Source organism: Typopeltis vanoorti, chromosome 3, assembly GCF_054136105.1.
Source record: "Typopeltis vanoorti isolate ZY-2024b chromosome 3, IOZ_Tvanoo_1.0, whole genome shotgun sequence".
In the NCBI taxonomy this organism is placed as follows: Eukaryota; Metazoa; Arthropoda; class Arachnida; order Uropygi; family Thelyphonidae; genus Typopeltis; species Typopeltis vanoorti.
This window is the reverse complement of record NC_143551.1, coordinates 32,626,701-32,648,998: the sequence shown is the minus strand read 5'-3', so window position 1 is coordinate 32,648,998 and position 22,298 is coordinate 32,626,701. Positions and strand designations below refer to the sequence as shown.

The 22,298-nt window shown below is 37.9% G+C and overlaps 1 protein-coding gene across 1 annotated transcript in view; it reads right to left on the bottom strand.

Annotated features, from left to right (window-relative positions):
* Positions 1 to 21,276: 21,276 nt before the first annotated feature.
* Positions 21,277 to 22,298, bottom strand: part of LOC150108027 (uncharacterized) — a 110,458-nt gene continuing 109,436 nt past the window's right edge. Inside the window, exon 2 of the mRNA XM_090415778.1 lies at positions 21,277 to 21,949. Coding sequence (XP_090271904.1) covers positions 21,277 to 21,936 — 660 coding nt within the window. The 5' untranslated portion in view covers positions 21,937 to 21,949. The remainder of the gene's footprint in view (positions 21,950 to 22,298) is intronic.

The following is a 22,298-nucleotide window of genomic DNA, read 5'->3' as shown; positions in this document are numbered from 1 at the left end:
TTGTTGGTGTGCAGTTAGCTACTTCTTCCTTAAAACATCCATTAATACTATTAAGTGAGTGTATCATGTCTGAGAGGTGGTTTTCTGGTTTATTTCTGCGTTTGAGAGATAAAACTCTCTCACCTTATTTTGAAATCGGCTAACTAATCCTTATGCGAAAAGTCCGTATAATACGTTTCTGCTTTCTAGAGAACCTAGGAAGAACTAGATCTAGTGTGTAAAACAGTGGAAAAACAAGTGATTCATTTGACTTTTAGCAGTGTCTGTCTATCTACGAAGTCAACGGAAGTCCTCTATAAGATATTGCTGAAATCAGTAAGATATTGATTTCATCAGTATCTTACTGCTGAAAGTCTGAAAAACTTTCAGCAGTAAGATACAACGATATTCCAATGGAATCCGGAAGATATTTATGGAGGAAGAGAGACAGAGGAAAGAAGGATTTAAAAAAACTTCCTGCTTTGCGGAAGGGGGCTGTTTTCAATGTGCTCTAGCTTATTATTTTTTTCTTTTTATTAATTCCATTAACGATTCAAATTTGGCAGGTTGTGTCCTATACACGTCGATTATATTCAACTACGAACAGAAGTTACAACTGGTCTTTTTGGTCTTCATGATGCTTATAATAAAATCAGTGTCATTAACTGGCTCTGTATAGCTTAGGAATCTCAGCCGTTTTCTCAACTCATATTAACTGTTCTCGTATCATATTGCAAATCTCAGCTATTTATAGATGGATCCCTCGGAGTTGTTTTGATGACATTAGTGATCAAAACAACTCCGAGGGATCACATACATTAGTGAAAGTGGTCGCTTTTTTTCAGGAGTGAAAAATGTAAATTCTAATATTAGTATGAAAAAATGTAAATGTAAATGAAAAATATAAATTCTAATATTTAATCTCTAAGCACGTGTTACATTACGTCGTACCTTATTTTCCCAATTTCTCTGGGTATTATACAAGCGTAAAGATGGTAAAATAAAGTCCAATTTTAATATGTATTTAGAATAATGAATTAAATGAGTTTTTAATAAAAATTAATAGCCTGGACATTGGGGACTTCTGCATTTTAAAAGATGATCATTTATTCTCCCTCATTTTATTATTTCAGACCTTTTTCTTCGCTTTTTTTTATTTATGCCAGTATTCTCTCTCTCTCCCTCTCTCTCTCTCTCTCTCTCTCTCTTGATTTTGAATTCGTGTCCAATGGGTATTATAACAATAAGTTTACTGTACAGATTTATACCATCTATTCAATAAAATCGTATGAATAATGAATATAGGTCTTAAGATCTCAACTGTTATAGAGCTATGTGTACTCCATAACTAGTTTGACTAGACTTGAATAAACGATAATTATGTATTTAAAAAAAACATGTATAATTCAACATAACAAATTTTCAAAGAACCGTCAACCGCCTTACTCGTGCTACTATAGAAAGAATTAAGAATTTGCTATAGAAAGAATTAATTATCATAAGAATTATCATATTCTTATGTGCATCGAAATATCCCTAAATATTTCATTTTTTGTACTTTGAATTCATATACCATTGCTTTTTTACGCATAACTTTCTTACTGGATCCAAAACGCCCCACAGTTGGTATTTGTTCCGCGCATTCACTTACTAATAGCACATCTGTAATTGAATTAGCGGAACAAACACGGTAATTTATTCAGTAAACCATCAAGTTTACTGAATGAATTAACTTCCGAATGTTGGACATTGCGGAAGATGTACATCAATCTTATCAGTAAAGAAGTCGACACAAAACAGAGATTGGAATCGGACACTGTATGTATACAATCGCTCACTCCATAACAAGGGGGTGAAACATTCATCAGTTACGTTATATATATTATAATATACACTTATGGCTGAAAATCTTTATCACATCAGCGCAGTGTGTGGCAAGTGAAAAAAGAAAGGAATCTGTTGATAGGTTTTTACAACTGCAAGTTGTAGTCCTTATGGAAAACTGTGTGGGGAAGACTGTTTCACAGCAGAGGGAGAGAAGGTATAAAAAAGAAGTCGAGAAGTTGGTTTCGTATATGTTTACAGCTGGAATGTTTACTAGTAACTGGTCATGAATTTATAGATTTCAGGGAAGTGGACGAATGAAGTCAGCCAGTTCAGTGTAACAGCACCAATAAAAATACCTGTACAAGAGTAGAAATGGTATGTTTATGAAATAGTGACTGGAGTTAGCAGGCGAGAGAAGGATTACCAGTTAATCGAACTGCCCTCTTCAGAACAGTATCGTGTATTTGGAGAGAGGTTTCTGGCATCCCATACGAGTATGTCAGAATAATATTCCAAAGGAAGATTTCATATGTAAACAGTATTAGGAGTTGTACTGGAGAGATGTATTGTTTTGAGCGGATACGGACACCCAATATTTTGGATGCAGAGGAGGCTATGGATGTGATTAAACCAGGAGTGGCTACAGATATGCGATATTTTTGGACATCTAGGTATTATCAAAGAGTCAAAGAAAACGAAGCGTGGTCTTTCTTGGGTGAAATAAAACATGACTTTGTTTTGGTAACGTTGAAGTTGTCGAGGATCTCCTCGCCCAACTGAAAGGTAGCGAAGGGATTAATGTTTGTGATACATGATTATGGAAGATCTTGTAGCTTGGAATTATGACAGCTACAAGGTGTCTCAAATAAAAAGTTTGAATGGAGAATACTGTCATCAGCATTGGATAAGATTTATGAATACAAGAAAGCGCAAAAGTACAGAACCCTTATTGATGACGAAAACAGAAGAAAGCAAGAAGTCCACTAAGACACACAATGGACGATCACAGAGAAAATTGGCAATTTAGTTGCCATGTGATGGTAATTTGGTGATGAGGCCTTTGTGACAGACCTGATTAAAAGCCTTGGAGATATCTAAAGCTACCGTACAGATTTCAACAAACCTTTCTATTGCTTAGATTCATAGATGTGATGTTATCAAAGAGACCTGAAATGTTTTTATCCGAAATATTAATGAGATTTCTTATTCACTTTCATTGTTATTTAATGTTAAAGAAAGGTTGATTTAACATTATCTACACATGTCCCCCTTTCTTTAAAGGGACATGTGTAGATAAATAACCCATGGGTATTCCACACACACACACACACACACACACACACACACACACACACACACACACACACACACACACACACACACACACACACACACACACACACACACACACACACACACACACACACACACACACACACACACACACACACACACACAAGAGAGAGAGCATTCCGTTTCGGATCCATTGCTGCTCGATTCCTTTCCACTTCAGCTGGAAGCCACCTGATGCGTTACCATTGGATTTGGTGCCGTATACCATCTAGCAGTCAGCATAGCGAACCGATTTACTGCTGTTCCCTCAACTTACGGAGGTTTTAGGTCAAACGAGCAAAATTACTAACACGAAGGTTGTGCTGTGTCATTTGAAGGGTGTTTTCATCCACGTATGCAAGTTCGTTGGTTTACCACATGAGTATTATTCTTTCTTGCAACTATTGAACATGTTTGAACAACGAGTGGATTTGAGGTTGTTCGTTACGGATATCATTACTAGACTCGCTTTCAAGGCTCAACAATCTAATTCTCTTTCCTGAGGTTATTCTCATTATATCATTAGGACATCTGAATGGTTTCTCCATCGAATGATGAGTTCATTTTAGGGACAATGTTGTAGACGACCATTGTTTGTAAAAATAAAATTATATGCTTTCTTTTCTGCAACATATAAGCGCGCGCGAACACACACACAATGTTGACAAAAGTATTTGGACACCTTGCGTGCCATGCAAATAAAAAGGGGGATGTCCTGTATGTTTTGCATTATTCCCAGTGTCGAAATGCCATGTTCATCTGGACTGACAGAATTTCAACGTGGGATGGGGGTTCAATGTCCCACCAATGGTCTTTCTCTCCTTGAATGCTACTCGTCTTATTATACCGAAATCCACCGTCCACTATGCCACTCGTATATGTAAAGTTGATGGTGCTTTCACAGCAGGAAACCCTCTGGGAGGCCATCGACACTCACTGACCGGGATCGGCGAGTTCTGTCTCGGAATGTTCCAGAACCCACATGTTATCAGCGGCGGGACATTTGCAGGGACACCTTTCAGCACTAGAACTCCGCAGAGAGTTACATCCTTTAGGTTACAACTTTAGGTTTTCATGCTGAAACCCTTCAGGTTTCAGCATGACAATTCCCCATGCCGTATTCTGGTTTCCACAAAACAAGGTTGAAGTGTTGAACTGCCGGTTCATAGTCCAGGCCTCAACCCCATCGAACATCTCTTAGACAAATTAGTACGCCGAATTCGCTCTAGACCACAGAGGCCATCATCAGTATCAGCAATGGCGTTAGCTTTGCGCGAGGAATGGAAGATTCCTGTTGCGACGTATCAGAAATTGGTTTAAATAATCCCGAAGGGTAGTTGCTGTCATTCAGGCCAAAGGTTGTCCCATTCGGTACTAGATATGTAATTAAAATGCATTTTTTGACCACAACTACGTGTCCCAATACTTTTGTCAACATAGTGTATATATGTCCGATTACAATATTGCTCATAAACTAGGGGCTGGAAAGAACCAAACTGACTTTCCTATTTACCTTTTTTCCTATTTTATATGTAAAACTAAGTATGTTTAGCCTAGCATCATGGATTGGGAAAACTTAAGACAGTTCCTCGTGAAAACGTTGGCCAATTGATTGGGTTTATCATAAGAGGTGAGAAGTTTTCTATTAATAAATCGTGAAGTATTCTTAACTTAGGCTTAACTTAAATTTTTCTTTTTGCTGTTGGATAGCCAATTATCAATTTATTCCTCTCTCTCTCTCTTTCTCTCTCTCTCTCTCTCTCTCTCTCTCTCTCTCTCTCTCTCTCTCTCTCTCTCTCTCTCTCTTTCTCTTTCTCTCTCTCTCTGGCATTGTTGCTGATAATATGCTGATAACGTTCACATGTAAAGATAAGGATGTTATTTTGCCTCTTTACAAGGCCTTGATAAGACTTCACTTGGACTATTGTGTGCAGGTCTGGTCTCCTAGTTTCCGTTGTTATTCTGATATATTGCAGAGAGAGAGCAATGGAGAATGTTAGAAATGATATCAGAATTGTTAAATGCTGATTATGAAGACAGATTGAGAATTTGTAGACTGCAGACAAACAGAAGAAAGAGTGATGATATGATTGAGACAAACTGCTGAAAGGGTCATACAGGATTTTTTGCCAATTGGGGAAAAGACGAGAGGGCATCCTTGGAAGCTGAGAATGAAAGCCGCCAAGGAGGGTGTGAAGGCTAGATTTCTCTCTCAGAGGGTGGTGCATGATTGGAATGGATTGCCATTGGATGTTGTGAGTGTAAGCAGTGTGAATGAATTCAATAATAAATATGATAGCTGGTGTGTGTGTAGTATGTGGCCTCCCTCGATGAATCTCTGACTCCTCGGAGGTCTCTCTTAATAATAATAATAATAATAATAATAATAATAATAATAATAATAATTTTTTTAAACATTTTATTATGTCTCAGTATAAGTTACATACAATAATAATATTTACAGTATTTACAATAAGGATTATACAGAATTTTTTTTTTTTATGTCTCAGATGAATTGCATACATAGTTGCTGTAGTAATTATATATACATAATATTTATAACGCATTACAAGTGTGTATAACAGATTCTTGCAAGTTAGTAATTTTCTTCCTCGAAGCTTAGCAGAGCTTATCTGATGAAGATAATAGATGACAGAGGGTGGTGGTTTCATGGTTGTGTTCCTATACTGGTCACAAGCCAGGTGTTGATTTTACTGTTTGTTGGTACGTGCTTGGAAGACTTCGACTGCTATTACAGTTTAACTTTTTTTGTGTGCAAATAGGGTTGGATTTAGACATGGTGTGTTTGTTTCTTTGTGTTCTTGTAGTGATAGTTTTTGAGGGGGGGGGGGGGTTGTCATAGTTTGTGTGTGTGTGTATGTGTGGTGGGGGAGAGAGAAACAGGAATTGCTCTCATTTTCATTCTCGCTATAATATTTATATAGTGCCTGTTTCAGCTCTCTGTATGTTGCTAGGTTTCTGTTGTCGAATGGTAGTTTGTTTATCATGTCAGGTATGTAGAAGTTTCGGGTGGCTTTGCTGTGGTGATTGTTGTACTTATATGTTATGTAGTTTGTTGACTGTGGTCTTGTTATTTGATATGTTGTTCTGGTTACTCTATATGTTGGGCTGTAGTAGTGTTTTAACATGACTGTTTAGTGGCGTAAGTGTTTCACCTTAAATATTTTGTGTTTTGTCCGTGCTTCCTGCATAAGAGTGGGTTGTTCCCAGAATATCAGTTTTATCATTTTATCTTGCAACCATTGTAGCCTGTTAAGTCTATAGTCTGCGCAGACTGTGTATGATGTGATTGCATATCTTAAAATGTTTTCACATAATGCTTTATAGATTAGTATTTTTATGTGGGTTGGGGCAATGTCTTTTAATCTGTATAGTTTGCTTGCTATTATCCTAAGCTTGGTATGTAGGTAGTTTGTATGGCTATTCCAACTTTGATCAGCATCGAAGTGAAGTCCAAGGTAGCGTGTTGTTTTCACCTATGTGATGGTTGTGATTTTAGGTTCTGCACTTTGTGTATAGGAGGATGAATATTTGATAGTGAGATATTTAGTTTCTATGGGCAGGGTTTGGGGGTTTTTGAATATCATTAGCTTTGTTTTTCCAGGGTTTATATATATGCCGTTTTCGGTTAACCAGTTAGTGATTTGATTGATGTCGTGTTGCATATTTTTGTAAGCGATATTTGCATTGTTGTGAATAGATATTATGGCAGTGTCGTCTGCATACTGGAAGATTTTACTTTTTAGCGGGAGTTGGCTTATGTCGTGTGTCTATATGTTAAATGGAATGGGAGATAGGACAGCTCCTTGCGGTACTCCACAGGTTACATGTACCTCTTTGCTGTGTGCTGATTCTATACGTGTGATGTGCTTTCTGTTTTTCGTGTATGCTTTAAACCACTGGAGCAGACGACCTCCAATTCCGATATGGGTAAGTTTCGTTAACAAGGTTTTATGTGTTAGTGTGTCAAATGCTATTGTTAGGTCAATGAATACCACTAATGTTATTCTGTTTTTATCCAATGCAGCGTTTATTAGATCTGTGAAATATTCCAGGAGTGTTGCTGTTCCTTTATTTTTTGAAAGCCATATTGTGTTTTGGGTATGATTTGAAAATTTTCAACGTATGTGGAGAGTTTCTGATGTACAATGCGCTCCATGATTTGATTGATTACAGGCAGCGTGGCGATAGGTCTGTAATTACTTATTATGTTTCTTTTTCCCTGTTTGTGTATGGGTGTGATTAATGCAGTCTTCAGTGTTTCAGGTATGTGTCCCGTTTCGAAGATTTTATTTAACAATTTTTGTATAACTGGAAGTATGTCGGTTGAGTGTTTCTTGATGTCTTTTGGTCTGATTCCGTCTATCCCCGGTCCTTTGTTAGGATTAATTTGTTAAATCGCCAGTGATCGTTCTTCTTTTGTTACTGTGGGGAACCACATCGACTGGGTTGCTCGTGGACCTAGTGGAGAATGTTCGTTTGTGTGAGGAAAGGTTGTTTCTTGTAGCTTTTGGACAGAGTTCACGAAGTGCTGATTAAAGTTGTTTGCCAACTGTTTGAGGAATTTGGGGTCGCAGGCAAAGCTGTGTTTTATTGTTTCTGTGGCAGTGGTTCTGTGTATATTGTCAGGCATTTCATTAATCAGCTGCCAGGTTTCCTTTATATCATTCTGTGCTGTTGTTAATTTGTTGCTGTAATAGTTTCTTTTTGCCGTTCGAATCTGGGTTGTTAGGAGATTCCGTTTTCTTTTGTATTCAGCTTTTAAAGCGATATTGTTCGGCGACGTCTTAAGTTGTTTCCATAGGGCATCTTTTCTTTGCATGTCTGTTAGTATGTTGTCTGTTATCCATGGATTTTGTTTTGTTTGGGGGAGTGTTTTTATTTTTGTTAATGCTTTGTTATATATTTTGTTAAATGCAAGTTTAAGATTATTATATACAGCTTCAGCAGAGTCTAAAGATGCTATCTGCATCCAGTCTGTTTTTCTGATTTCATCGTTCACTATTGCTTCGTTTACAATGCTATGATACTGTTTTGTAGTCTCAGTGATTTTTATGGGTTCTGGTTCAGTGTGTAACTGCAATGCTGTGAAATAATGGTCTGCTAGTTTGCATGTTATTACGGCTGCTGTGTGGCTGTTTGGAGGGGCCCTTATATTTATATGATCAATGCAGGTTGAGGTTGTTGTGTTTCCGACACAACAACCTCAACATAACCCCATCCTGTATGGATGGAGTTATGTTATATGCCGATAATAGGTCTAGGTATTGTTCTGTGTTGTTATTTATGTTCCTAATGTTTATATTAATGTCTCCTATTATTATCAAGTATTTTGAGGTGCCTACTTTCGTGGCTGAAAGCCATCTGTTTAGTTCTTCTAGGAATTGAATTTTGTGGTGCTTAAGTTGGGTGGTCTGCATATTGCTTTTAATATCAGGGAGTTTACTTGTTTGATGTTTTTAATTTCGATGCTTATGTTTTCTGCGTATTCTAATTTATAGTTTATTTCTGTTACTTCTAGTTTATGTTTGGTAAATATTATTATACCATCGCCTCGTTTTGTTTGTCTGCAGTGTTTGTGTTGTTGGAAGTGTGGCATTTGGTAGGAGGATGCCTCTTCGTTTGTCGTAGATACTTCAGTCGGTATTAAAATGTCTATTTCGTCTATATCTTCCTTCAGATAAGCTTGCAGGGTCAGCCAGTATTTTTGAATGCTTCTGATGTTGATGTGGAGAATATATAGTCCTTTTTTGGGGATTGTCAGTTGTTTCCATTCTGATATTGATTTCAGAATGTGGCAATTATCATGTTCCGGGGTGATTACGTCTGCTTGATGGTGTGCATTCATGTTGGTTGGGGTGCTGGTCCTTCTTTACAAGTTGTCAATATTCCTTTCAATGTGACAGCCTGTTGAGGTCATCTACGGATTTTATTTCGATTGATTTTGCGTCTTGTGTCTTTCTAAGGAATATTTTGCTGTCTCTTATCCATATAAACTGGTAATTGTTTTCTGTTTTTACTTTCCTTGCTTGGTAGAATATTTTCTGATAGTGTGGAGTAAGGTATTCAGACAAGTATATTGGGGTGTTGTCGTGGTCTCCTTTCAGATCCTTTACTACTGGATTTTTAATCCTGCTAGCTTTTATAAGTGTAGTTTTTGTTAGGCTGTTGGTGAGTCGCACTACGACGGGAGAAGGACAGGTATTATTTTCTCTTGCCCTTTTTTGTGGTAATCGATGCACTGACTGGATGTCTCTTGATTCAATGGGAGAGCCGATTTTTTGGCTTAGTTGTATTACAGTGTCTCTTAGATGTTCCGTAGCTATTTCTGGGAGACCATTTATGAGGAGGTCATTTTTGTGCTGCTGTTGGTTTGAGAGCTCGTACTGTTGCTTTAGAGAGTTTTTAGTTCTTGCCGTAGGTCCGTTGTCTCTTTAATTAAATTATGCTGTCTTTCAGTTAGCTCTTTGACGCAGTTTTTAATTTCTCTAACGGTCTGTAACATACCTTCTATCGAGTTATTATTAAATTTAATAAATTCCTCATATTGGTTGAATTTTTCTGTAATTTGTGCGGTATGTTTTTTAAATAGTTCTCCAACAAAATCGATTAAACAGTCTTTTAGGTTTTGTAATCTATTTTCAAGTAATGCGTTTAAAGATGGCTCACCTGGGTTTCCGTTATTGTTTTCTTTGTTTTTAATTCCCTCTGTTGTTGATAGCTGTTTACTGCCTGCGGTTGTTTTCTGTGTTGGCTGTTTTCCGCCTGCGGTCGAAGGCGACGTTCCTTTGTTATCTCTGCAATGGGGACACTTCCACTCGTCACGATTCTTGTTTGATTTTCGCTGCCAGGTAGTCTCGGACAATCCTGAACATAAAAAATGCATGTTTCTTTGGCAGTTCCTACATGTTACGTGGTTTTCTTCCCCGTTAGGTCTTCTTGGCATTTGTAGCACTTCATAATAATAATAATAATAATAATAATAATAATAATAATAATAATCTTTAAAATTCTGAAATGTTATTAACATTTGTACAACCGAAATCTTTCTTTATTTTTTTCGTTTCGTATACAGAATGATTTTTTTCATTTTTTGTATATTCTATCCAATTTTAGTAATGACACCAGTGATCTTTTTGTATTGAGAAACCACTTTGCAAAACACTTTCCAAATCGACAGAGATTCAAAAATATCTATGAAAAATTAAGTTATTTCAGGTATATTTTAGATAAACTAACCAGTTCTAAAACTAAAAATTCCTTCCTTTTTTTCCCGTTTCCAATAAGTATTCTCTTTACTTGTTCAATAAAGTGATGGCATCACAAACCGGATGATAATTTTCACTGTTGGTCAGTCTATTCTACTAATGTATCTCCGACGAAACAGACTATCTCTGAGTTCCATCAGGAAGGTTAGAATGCTCACCTTCCTAATTGATTACTTATAATCAGCAACTTAAAAAAAGTTGCCATATATCGTCTCGTAATATTTTGTTTTCTTTAACTCATTTAATTAAAACCAGCGACTTGACATATCGTTTTGTATCATCGAATAAAAATTCTCTAAATATACATGAAATATAGAGAAATTTGACAAGAAGAAGAATTTAAAAGTCACGCCACTGTAGGAGATTTTTTTTAAAAATAATATTTTTATATAGCATTTTTAAAACTATGAAACAAGTTATAGTTTTATTTTTCGTAAGAAATCACAGAGTCAAAGTATTTGAGAAGTTAATGGAACCAAACAAATGCGATGAGGAAATTTTTAGTGATACGGAAAACATTTCAACTTCCAGCAAATGCGTACATGCAAGAAGAGTGTTCCTAATTAGATTATTCTTCTGCATTATTTTGACTTTTCGCAATATAATTAGTTATAACTAAATTCTGTGTAGTGTGACCCTGTGTTATAAAGCCCTTAAATACAAAAACTTGCATTTACAGAAATCATTTGCTTTTACTGACTGCTCAAAGTGTATACCGACTAATGAGAATGCTCGTTTGAAATCGTAGTCTCGAACGGACGAGATAGTCCTTATAAGGACTGGCTTAAAGGGGCGAAGCAAGAATGCTTTTCATCTTCCCCGTTATCTGTAGAGGACAGTTTAGGGATAAGGTGTTATTAAGCTAGTAAAGCTCTGATCATGGCAAGAGGGTAACAGCAATAGCCGAGCCTCAGTTAGAATTTCATTGGTTACAGCTTTGCCATCCATTACCCTTCTAGGGTATTGGATTGAATGAATCGTAATCGGACGAGATAATCGGACGAGATCAGACTAGTACTAGTTGATCACTTTGGTGATATTTTTACCCAGTCATCATCTCTGTTCAAGAGCTAAACAGCTCTTTGGAGATGTGGGTAAACTATTAGAAAAGGGATTTTATAATCCCTAGACCATGACCTGACATTTTTCCTATATCTACTTTGCGTGGAGTGGTGAGAAAACCACATCCACGATGGTGTAGTAATACCTTTAGATAACATGACGTAAAAAACTTTTAAAGAAACTATAAAAACTTTAGCAACTAACAGTCTCTGTATATATACCACTTCATTGACTGTCCTTGCTATTAGCTAAAAAAATGTAATCCTGTTGTCTGGAGGAGCATGCATTGATGCCCCTCAAGAAAGCAGGAACAGAAGGAAAACAAATTAAATTTAGCAAGGCAGTTTAAAGTTAACTTTTAAATAATTATTGAATTACAACTTAACGTTAGAAACAAGAAAGAAAACTCTAAATAAAAATTACTTTAAGGTACAGTTATTGTTGCACTTTCATTTTAGATTTCTTCTTAGTCTGATCTGAACTTTTGGAGACATCTGTGTCCCCACTAATTGATCTAGGTCTTTTAGGACCAACTTTTCCTGAGTCTTGGATAGCCATGTCATCCACAATGACTGAACACTGTTTCATTAACTTTAATGTGTTGTTTCTATTTTTCTTCTTACTACTTTCTGGAGCTGTGAAGTTGTGACACGTCTCCTCTGACTTTAATAACTCGTCCAGTAATGCATAATGGCGGTTAAGAATTTCAATCTCACCGTCAGGATTAGGATCGTTGAACATTTCCTCCAACAGTGAAGCATACTCTTGTCTAGTAGGATCTAATTGTGATACACTGGTTGCGTTTTGCATTTCATCTGAAGTACATTTTGGAACTTCTAAAACCATGGGAGTAGAAGAAAGAGTTTCCTCTTCCTCTATGACTGGCAAAGTTGTTTCTTGTGCCTTAGGAACTTCCTTAACTGGTGAAGAAACTTTTGGTTTAGTCTTTAAAGAGATATCTTCTGTTGTAGGAGGTAGAGGAGGAAATTCCTCTACAGAAACTATAACTTTATTGTTGGATTTTTGACATTGAAACTTGCAGTGGGAAGAATCACCACATTCTTTACATGGTTCTTTGCAAGTCACTTGAGAGTGACCAATTTTGGCACAGTTGCCGCATTTGTTCAAGGAACAGTCTCTAGCAGAGTGTCCTTCTACATGGCACCTGCTGCACAGCCTGATCATTCCACTATAGTTGACCATGACTGTGTAGCCACTGATATTAACAAAATTTGGGATGCTTGTATTCAGTTTCATTTTAATATACATTTTATCCCCCTGCTCAATTTGTGGATATTTTGAGAAGGTAGGGCGGACTACTGCTAACACTTGACCATATTTTTCAAAAGTTTTTTTTAGGGTATCGTCATCTATTTCCGCTGGTAGTTTTCGAACATAGACGAATTTCACCCCACTGCTGCCCACGGTAGTGGGGAAAAACCTCTCACCTTTTAACTGTATTCCATTCTCTATAAGTTTATCTTTGATGTCATATGTTTTAGAGGTGACCTCATATAAACCTTTGTGAAAGTCCCAGCAATTTATACTTTTCAGATTCTTAAGATGATCTTCGCCTATAAGGTCTACAATGGCGTCAGCAATCTCAACAGGTTGGTAAGGTTTCTTAAATGTAAATCTGACCGTGAGGTCTCTGTTTAATTTCTTAGTGGTAGACATGTCTGGATCTTAAGTAAATACTACCTAATAAATAAGTGGCTTTATACAAGACAGCCTCTACACAGAAAAGATATTCCCTATAGTGTAGGGCAGTCCTCACCTTATAAGAGACGGCGGCACTGTTGATGTTACGGAGGCTTGTGAATGAAGACTCACTTAGTCTGAGCTTGGTATATCTCTACTCTATCTGTGTTGACACACGACCACCGCTGGTCTTCGTTGCGGGTGGAGCCAGGCCGGCTATATACCTCTGCACATACCGAAAGTGTGCAGAGGGGGCAGCGAGTATACCAGCTGGAAGGCTAGTGCAATGTAAATCTTCACACACCACTGAGAGATACTAACATATTAATTAACATATATATTAACATATATATTAACATGTATTAACCGACGAGATACTATTGACAATTGACAATTGACATTTATGTCTTTAGGGGTGAAGCAAGATGCTTTTCATATTCCCCGCTATCTGTTGTGGTTGCAGTGAAGGTAAAATTTATGAGCAGAATGCTCGCCCTGATTGGGCATGGAGATTATGCATCACTAAAGGAGGCCAATATAGCTTTTGGTCTTCTGTATTTGAATATGTCCGTTGGATCGTATGCTGTAGCTTGTTGAACCAAATCGTTGGGATGTGTGGACGTCTTTAGGAAAAACTTGGTGGCTAAGGATCGTAGAAAAGAGAAGATATAGGGAATATTTGTGTCTCTGTGGAGTTGAATGTTTCTAACATACCACGGAGCATTCAAAATCATTCTCAGGCACTTGTTCTGCACTCGCTGTATTTTGATGATGTTAGCATTAGAGGTGTGGCTCCAGGCCGGAGAGGCATAGGTGATTATAGGACGAATCGTCAACTGGTATAGCTGCAATTTGATTCTGTTGCTGAGCTTGCTATTTCTATTAATTAGCGGATAGATCTGTGCTATGACTTTAGATGCCTTTGTGCATGCAGACTTGGTGTGTTGATTGAAAGATAGCTTTTTGTCGAGAATTACACCCAGGTAATTTGTTTCTGACTGCCAGGGAATTTTAATATTGAATAGTAACAAATCTCCTACAGGAGACATTGGCCTTTTTGAGAAAAGAACGGCTGAGCTTTTCTGGGGGTTGACTTCCAATCTCCATTTAGAGAACCAACCCTCCAGCTTTAGAATGTTTTCTTGAAGCTTTCTGGTAATGAAAAGGGGTCTGAGAGATCTGGTTAGTATTGCCGTATCGTCTGCATATAGGGCCAAAATGGAAGTCATCGGATTGTGTGGGATGTCTGACATGTATACAGAGAACAGCAATGGAGCCAGCAGAGATCCCTGCGGCACTCCAGCAAAGATGTGGCGCTGGGAGGATGTAGAACCGTTGATTTTTACTTGCATTGATCTATTTTGAAGATATGAGTGGATTAAATGAACCATTTTAGGTGAGATGCCGGCTGAGATAAGCTTGTGCAGGAGTCCAAAATGCCAGATTTTGTCAAATGCTTTGGATAAGTCTAGGAAAACAGCGCCTGTGCACTGGCGCCAGTTGTAGCTGGTTGTGATGTATTCAACAATTCTGTGGATTTGCTGGGTAGTACTATGGTGTTGCCTAAAACCAAACTGTTCTTTTGGAAGGATGTTTAGGTCATTTATTGAGGTTTGAAGTCGTGAGAGGATGACCTTCTCTGCAACCTTACCCAGATTTGAGATGAGACTGATTGGACGATAATTTTGGGGTAGGTGTGAGTCTTTGCCTGGCTTATGTATGGGAATTACGTCAGCCAGTTTCCAGGTGGAAGGAAAATAGTGAAATCTTAAAATTGCATTTATTATACTGGTCAGGTACACTACTGCCCTCCGGGGCAGAAGTTTAATCACACGATTAGTAATGCCGTCTGGTCCAGGAGCTTTTTTGTTCTTTAAATTTTTAATAATGTCATATATCTCAGCAGGTGATGTTGATGCAATATGGTCAGTGCTGGTGATAGGAAGTTTGAGTGAGTGTCTGACCTTGCTGTGAATCTTATGTATGTGGTCAAAGTCAAGGTTTCCATACGAAGGCCTGCATTGCTCTTCCAAGCTGTGCGCTATAACCTCTGCTTTGTCCACATCTGTGTGAGCAAGGCCCTGATCAGTTAATATTGGGGGAAGGGATCTGCCTTTGTTTTTGGTATTTTTCAGTAGTCCCCAGATGGAGTGATCACTAGGTGAAATGGAGGATAACTTTTCATCCCATACATGGTCTCTGTGAGCTTTCAGTGCATCTCTTACTGCCCCATTTAATCTGTTTAGATTTGTTTTGTCTTGTGGTGCACACGTGTTACGGAATCTCTTTCGAGCTCTGTTTTTATCTCTGATTAAGTTCATGATGTCTTCAGGCAAACGATCTGGCTTGCGGGCAGATTTGTAGGAGGAAGCTACCTTTATAGCAGAATTAATTTGTTGTGTGAGATTTGTAACTGCAGTTTCTACTTCTTTTGTGTGTATGTGAGGAACAGGTCCAATATGATCCTTGAGTGCGGCTGACAGTCTTTCCCATACAATGTAGGAGTGAGAAGGAGGACACAGGAATTCCTGATTTCCCAGATGCAGCAGTATTGGATTGTGATCGGATGATAGTTCATCCATAGAAATGATACTGTACTGAAGTTTAATATCCTGCAGGATAGCTATATCCAGGATATCAGCAGTGCCGAACGTACTGAGATGAGTTGGTTCGGTGGGGCCTGCCACAACAGCGTTGCTTGATCCTAAGTAATTGAAAAGGATGCAACCATTCTTGTTTGTGGTTGAACAATTCCAGGCAGGGTGCTTGGAATTCAGATCCCCGGCAATAATGGTGGGCCCTCTGATGCCTAAGATGGCATTTAGATCAGAGTGAAGTAGAGATTTTTGGGGAGGATTGTAAGCTGAGTAGATTTTCAGTTTGCCAGTGGAGCTGGTGACTACTTCCACTCCTGTGATCTCAAGGTTAGTGGTTGAAGGAATGCTCACAGAGTGGTGCTTAACGTAGTTTTTAATGAAGATGGCAGTGCCACCACCTCTGTAGAGTAGTCTGTCATTTCTGTATAGGTGATAGCCCCTTATTGTAGGGTTGTCTGAGAGTCTTAGATGAGTTTCGCTGATTAGAATAACATCTGGCTGATACCTAGATGTGAAGGCACGGAGTTCCAGGATTTTGTTTTTGAGGCCATTTGCGTTCCAAGCAACTATTTGAAGAGATGCTGGAATGAGTTTGTTACTATTCATTTATGAGAGCTGTGAGGATGACCTGTGTTTCACGAAGAAATCTTTTAGTGGAGGTTTCAGTAGGGTTTGATAGGCTAAAATTTTGTAGCATGTTTGCTAGTGAGGCCGTGATAATAGCTGTTAGGTTTTTAGGTGCTCTTGGTTGATTTTGTTCTGGAATTGGCCTAGTTGTACGGGTCACATCGGCATAACTTCTTGTTTGCTTTTGGTTGGAGGTCTCCGACTGTGGTCGATGAGTCTCCGGTTTTGATGTCTGGGCCGCTGGTGTTCTTGTACTGTAGGAGGAGGGCTGATTGATTGCCTCCATCCGTCTGTTCTTTGGGTGTTGAGTGCATCCTTTGTAGTTCGCCGGATGAGGGCCACTGCAGTTGGCACATTTGGCCGAGGTGGTCCTTGGCTTAGTGCAGGTATTGGTTGGGTGGCTGTCTCCACATTTTAAACATCTATATTCTGCTCGGCATAGATTCTGGGCATGGCCAAACTTTTGGCACCTGTGGCACTGCCCAGAAGATGATCTTTTACGGAGTGGTTCCGGTGTGACGATGAGACCACAGACTGTTTTTAAGTTGTAGATATCCTTATATATTTTGTGAATCTCAACAAGGACTAATGGCATGGGAGTTTTGTCTGCTTTGTACATTCTGCTCACTTTGACTGGTGGCAGATCCTGAGAATTTAGGTCAGCAGTGATTTCTGCTGTGTCAATATCTTCACAGACACCACGAAGGACTACTTTTAAATTTTTTTCTGAACTGAGCGCAAAGGTATGATACTGGATGCCTCTGTTGTCCAGTTCCTTGGTCAACCTTCTGTAGTCTGTCACTGTTGCTGGCTGAATCTTTATGCCTTCATCCATGTTTTTGGCCTTAATGAAGCCAATATGCAGATTGGACATTGTGGATCGTAAAGCTGCCCACTTTTGTTTTTCTCTAAGGATGACCGGAGGCACCTTTTCTTTGGGAGAGGTAGCGGCGTCCGAACCCTGAGAATCCTGTTCCATTACAGTGTTGTCATTGTGCGGTTCTTCTGTTGTTCTTCGCTTTTTGCGAGCACGCACTTCTACAAAGTCTGAAGGTGTAGAAGGCATCGACTCTAAATGATCTTCAGCGACGACTTTGTGAGCACGCACTTCTGCAAGGTCTGGAGGAGTAGAAGGCATCGACTCTAAATGATCTTCAGCGACAGCGTCTGAGACACATTCGGGGGGAAACGTGTCATACAGTTTAACCTTTCCCGGCCAATTTTCACTCAGCAGCTTTCCCAGTCTGAGGAATTCAAAATAAACTTCTTCGAATTTGGCCTCATTAAGAAGTTTTGCCATGACAATATTTGGAAATGTGTTAAGTCAAGGATGGAGAAAGAGTAGAGATTGCTCTGGTGTTCCGAGCAGGTAAAAGTAATCCTGTGGACTTTTGAGGGTCCACTAGCAAATCCCGTAGACACCCTAAGGTGTCTACCAGCAATAAGATGTCGCGATATAAAATACAGCAATGGCGATACTAACGGCAGTAGGCCTAGCGTATCGCCCTTATAACTTCAATTGACTTACCTGGATGGAAAATAAATAAAGTGCCTGTTTATGGCAGTAAGCAATTAACTGAAATTACTGATGAATACGCATAAATCACTAAATCATAACCGTCAAATTCACAATTCACCATCAATAATACACGACACTAAACACTACCACGCGAGCCGCCATCTTCATTCATAATTCATATAATTTATCCTCTGGTCAGAATCTACTACACTACTAATTTTTAAGTAAAGTACCTCTGTAAAAATTAGGGCAATCTCCTCAATCACAGCACAACTCTGGAAGAAGCCTAAGAGAGCATCCGTCGCTGCCAAACTCAAAATAAACTAGCGAAGGAGGATGCTTCTCCACGAGATACTAAATAAAATGTCTCGTTTTTTATATTTAAAGTTATAATGATATAAAAAGGTGTATTTAATATATTTGAAATTAAAAATACAATTAATTTTATGAAAATAATTATTTAAATTTTTTTAGAGTCAACTATAAATTTACAATTTATTTTCTTAGAAAGAATTGTGTAACAATAAAAATATGTGTTATTTAGCATTCTGCTCAGCTATTAAAGAGGATGAATTTGTTATATCTATGCTGCATTGTTATAAATAAGCTGCATTACCACTAACTACACGGCCAAACAGCCCAGCATATGTTATGATTCTATTAATTATATTATGTTAATTAAATATAATTAATCAAAATTCGTGATATCATCATAAGTAGTGGCTTTATATTATATATATTTGAACGTAAATCTTTCTTTATGTTTCATTACGTTTCGCCACATTAAAATTAAAGAAATGAAAATGCAAAATACTAAGCACATTTGATGTATGTAAGAATTTCTGTAATCTCGATCCAGGAGATGGAATTTTCGTTACATGTCCTAGGCTTTTCATATGAAGGTTAGTTACCAGATCTTATACCAGGTGAGAGGGTTTCTCCTCCAAGAAACTTGGGTTTTTCATTACGCAATACAGACAAGGCGATCAGAACATCCTGAACACTCGCTTTTTCCGTAATAAAAAGATAAAATAGTTTATAATGTAAATAGAATACAGTGCAATGAGGGAACTTTTAGTAATACCAAAAATTACATTTGAAAAGCGTGTTCTGCAGTGCAAGAAACCAGAACGAATGAGCACGCAGAAGGATGATTTCATACTTGGAAAATTAACGTCAGTGCAATAATAAAAGAACTTTATTTGACATTACAGAACACTTTGATAATAGAATATAATCACCCTGACTGTCCAGATCTCAGCAAGTTGTGCCCGTATCATACCATTCACCCTTATCCAATTAATAAATTAATTCTGAATCATATAATTTAATTTTATGAAGCTTTCTAATAAATGAAATTGGATATTGTATTGTTTGTCCTATTGTAATGCAATAGTATTTGATTTTTAAAGGTGTGCTTCATATTTCTAAAGATAAAATTTAATTTACAAATATTTCATTAAATGTTATATATACTTTAAGTAATATTATTATTTCTAAAAAATTAAATAGTTTTCAACAAGAGCTATATAATATTATATAATTCAGAACATCTACATCATATTAGACATCCAAGTAAACTTTTGCAGTATTCAAATATGGTATATTTGAATACTTTAATTATCACAACGTGATATAATTAACACGTTATGATAATTATATTATTTAAATATAATATAATATAACACATCTATATTAATAATATTTGATTCATATAATTATCATAAGGATTTTTATTTTTCATAGAATTCTCTATATATCCGTAAAAAAAGGTTTGCTTGGCAGTAGGAGATGATATAGTAGTTCTGAATCATATAATTTACTTTTTTCTTAGAAATAATAATATAACTTTATATATATGATGATGATGATGAACAGCCTATTTTTCTACCCATTGAAAGGTGGAGGCCTCTCCATTGAGGGAGATTTGGGGTCTACTACTCCTATGGTGACCCAGTCCCTATTGGGAGAGTGTATCTATACTTGGGTGAATGAAGGTGGAAGACAATCACAAACATACATGCCTAGGCGGGACTCGAACCCGCACCCTGTTGGCTGGAGAGCGGATACTCTAACTCGGCCAACCAGGCTGGCATATATATCATTAAATGAATTAATTGTTAATCGTTATAATAATTCATTTCAATTTAGAAATATTTAATACACTTTTAAAAGTTAAATACTATCATAGTACAATCAGTTGAATTTTCAGTTGAAAGTAAAGTAGTTGTTTCAAGTGATTTTTCATAATATTTATTTATTTAAACTCTACTAAACCATCGCAGCAAATTTCACCTGTCGTTCGCTGATACTAATTACTACAAGATCAAAAATATGATTTGTTAAATTGTTCACTTAGATGAGTACGAAATATTATGATGATTCATTGAATGAGCCTTGGATTACATTCTTAATGTCTCGGAATTAATATTATTATTAAAATTAAAATATAATTATCAGGAATAGCCGAAAATGATTATTAGTTTGTTTGCCTGGCAATGTCTCTAATTCTTTTTATTCTCTTCGACGCCATAGATATTTAATTTTTTTGTTAACTATTTTTTGTTTTCAAACTTTTTGTTTGAAACTTCTGTTCATTCCATCATTCTCATTTCTATAACGATGTGTAAAATTTGAATAGTGTGTGTGTGTGTGTGTGTGTGTGTGTGTGTGTGTGTGTGTGTGTGTGTGTGTGTGTGTGTGTGTGTGTGTGTGTCATTGTATGAACAAAATCTTATCGAAACACGTAAAAAGCAATGTTTAATCCCAAAAACCAATCACAGAGTTACATTAGCGACAGCCACAATGCCAAGCAAACAAGCATGTAACAATAAAGGGTAGATAAACAATCTGCACCTTATTCAATTGTGCGATAGTCGAGGGTCAAACGGGGGGATCAAAAATAGAAACGTCAAACGGGATTGAGCCCGAAGAACAAACACTGGCTTTCGTTTCTTACTAGGGTGGGGGAAAAGAACCTCCAAATCAGAACCACTTGGAATGTTGTGGCGTTCATTGGGTGAACTTCACATAAAACTATTCTCGACCCCTCTACAAATCGAGGGGTCGGAGAAATAAGAAAAGGATTGAACCGTATATAATAAGTCTGTAGTTTGATCTGTAGTCATAAATAGATGAGTACTACAAATAATTTCAATATAGGGCAGTCCTAACCAAGGGTCCCCGTCGATAGAGGGTACCCTGCTGTAAAGTGTCACGTGCGAGATCACACGGACTAACAAAAAATTGTCTTTCTTTTGTACGAAGGTTAAATGCAGTTTTTCTCTTTTTTTTCCTCTCTTGTTTATGGGGTGGGAAGAGATTGCTGATATCTTCGTGTGCTTCAGTACCTTTCGGTCTCCTCTGTGATAAGAACTTGAGTCTCGGGAATGCTATTCAAGCTTGAAGGTGTCAAGCTGCTGTTCTGGTTACTGTTACTGGTGGTGTTGGAGTCTTGGGCGGGCGAAGTTGCCGTCTGGACTGGAAGTGGCGTGAATTCTCCTCCATCTACTGCTGGGGTTGTGACTTCGCTGTTGGGTAGGTTCTCCACCGACTGCGCCGCCGACTCGAGGTCCACTTGTGCGGTCTTCTTGACCACCATGGTCTGACTCTGCGAAAAGAAGACTTTGATAAGACACAACACACATCCGATGCCTATGAAGAGCAAACCCACCGACTGGGCAGTGGATAAGTTCGCGCCGACCCCAATAAACACCAAAATCAGACCAGTGATCATGAGTATCGTACCCAAGTAGATAAGGAAACGTCTTTTCTGTCTCTGGGCCTCCAGAGCGTCTCGGCGTCTACCGTACAGCTCGGAGACACCGTGGGAGCTACTGATGGTACTCACACTCTGGTTAGTTGAGCGCTTGTGGTGAGTCAGACTACGTCCTCTCGATAATGATGTCATACTGCTGTGGTGACTTGGAGGACCGTGGCTCCGGAAGCTCCGAGGTTTCTTCCGCTCGCGACGAACGGCGACAGCAGGCATTGCCGAGATCATGATGATGAATTACCTGGAAGAAACAAAAAACAATCAGCACATGGGAACGAATATCTATAAATATTCTTTCTTACATTACGTTATATATTTCTTATAATTGGTGTCTTCTTGTTTGTGTTTTCCTGTACATCTCTTGTTCATATGTATGTTTATATGTTTATGTTCATTTCATGTTTGTATGGCTAAATGTAGCTGCCATGTTTTATATTTGTGACGCATTCTCTTGAAAGTCTTCGTTGTCACTCTCATGTATTCCTCTGTTCATCCAACCCAATCTCAGCCTATATCGATTCTAAACGTATCGAAGCACATAGCATATTTGATTCTCCAAGTCTAACCTTGGCTTAACTAGTTAAGCCAAG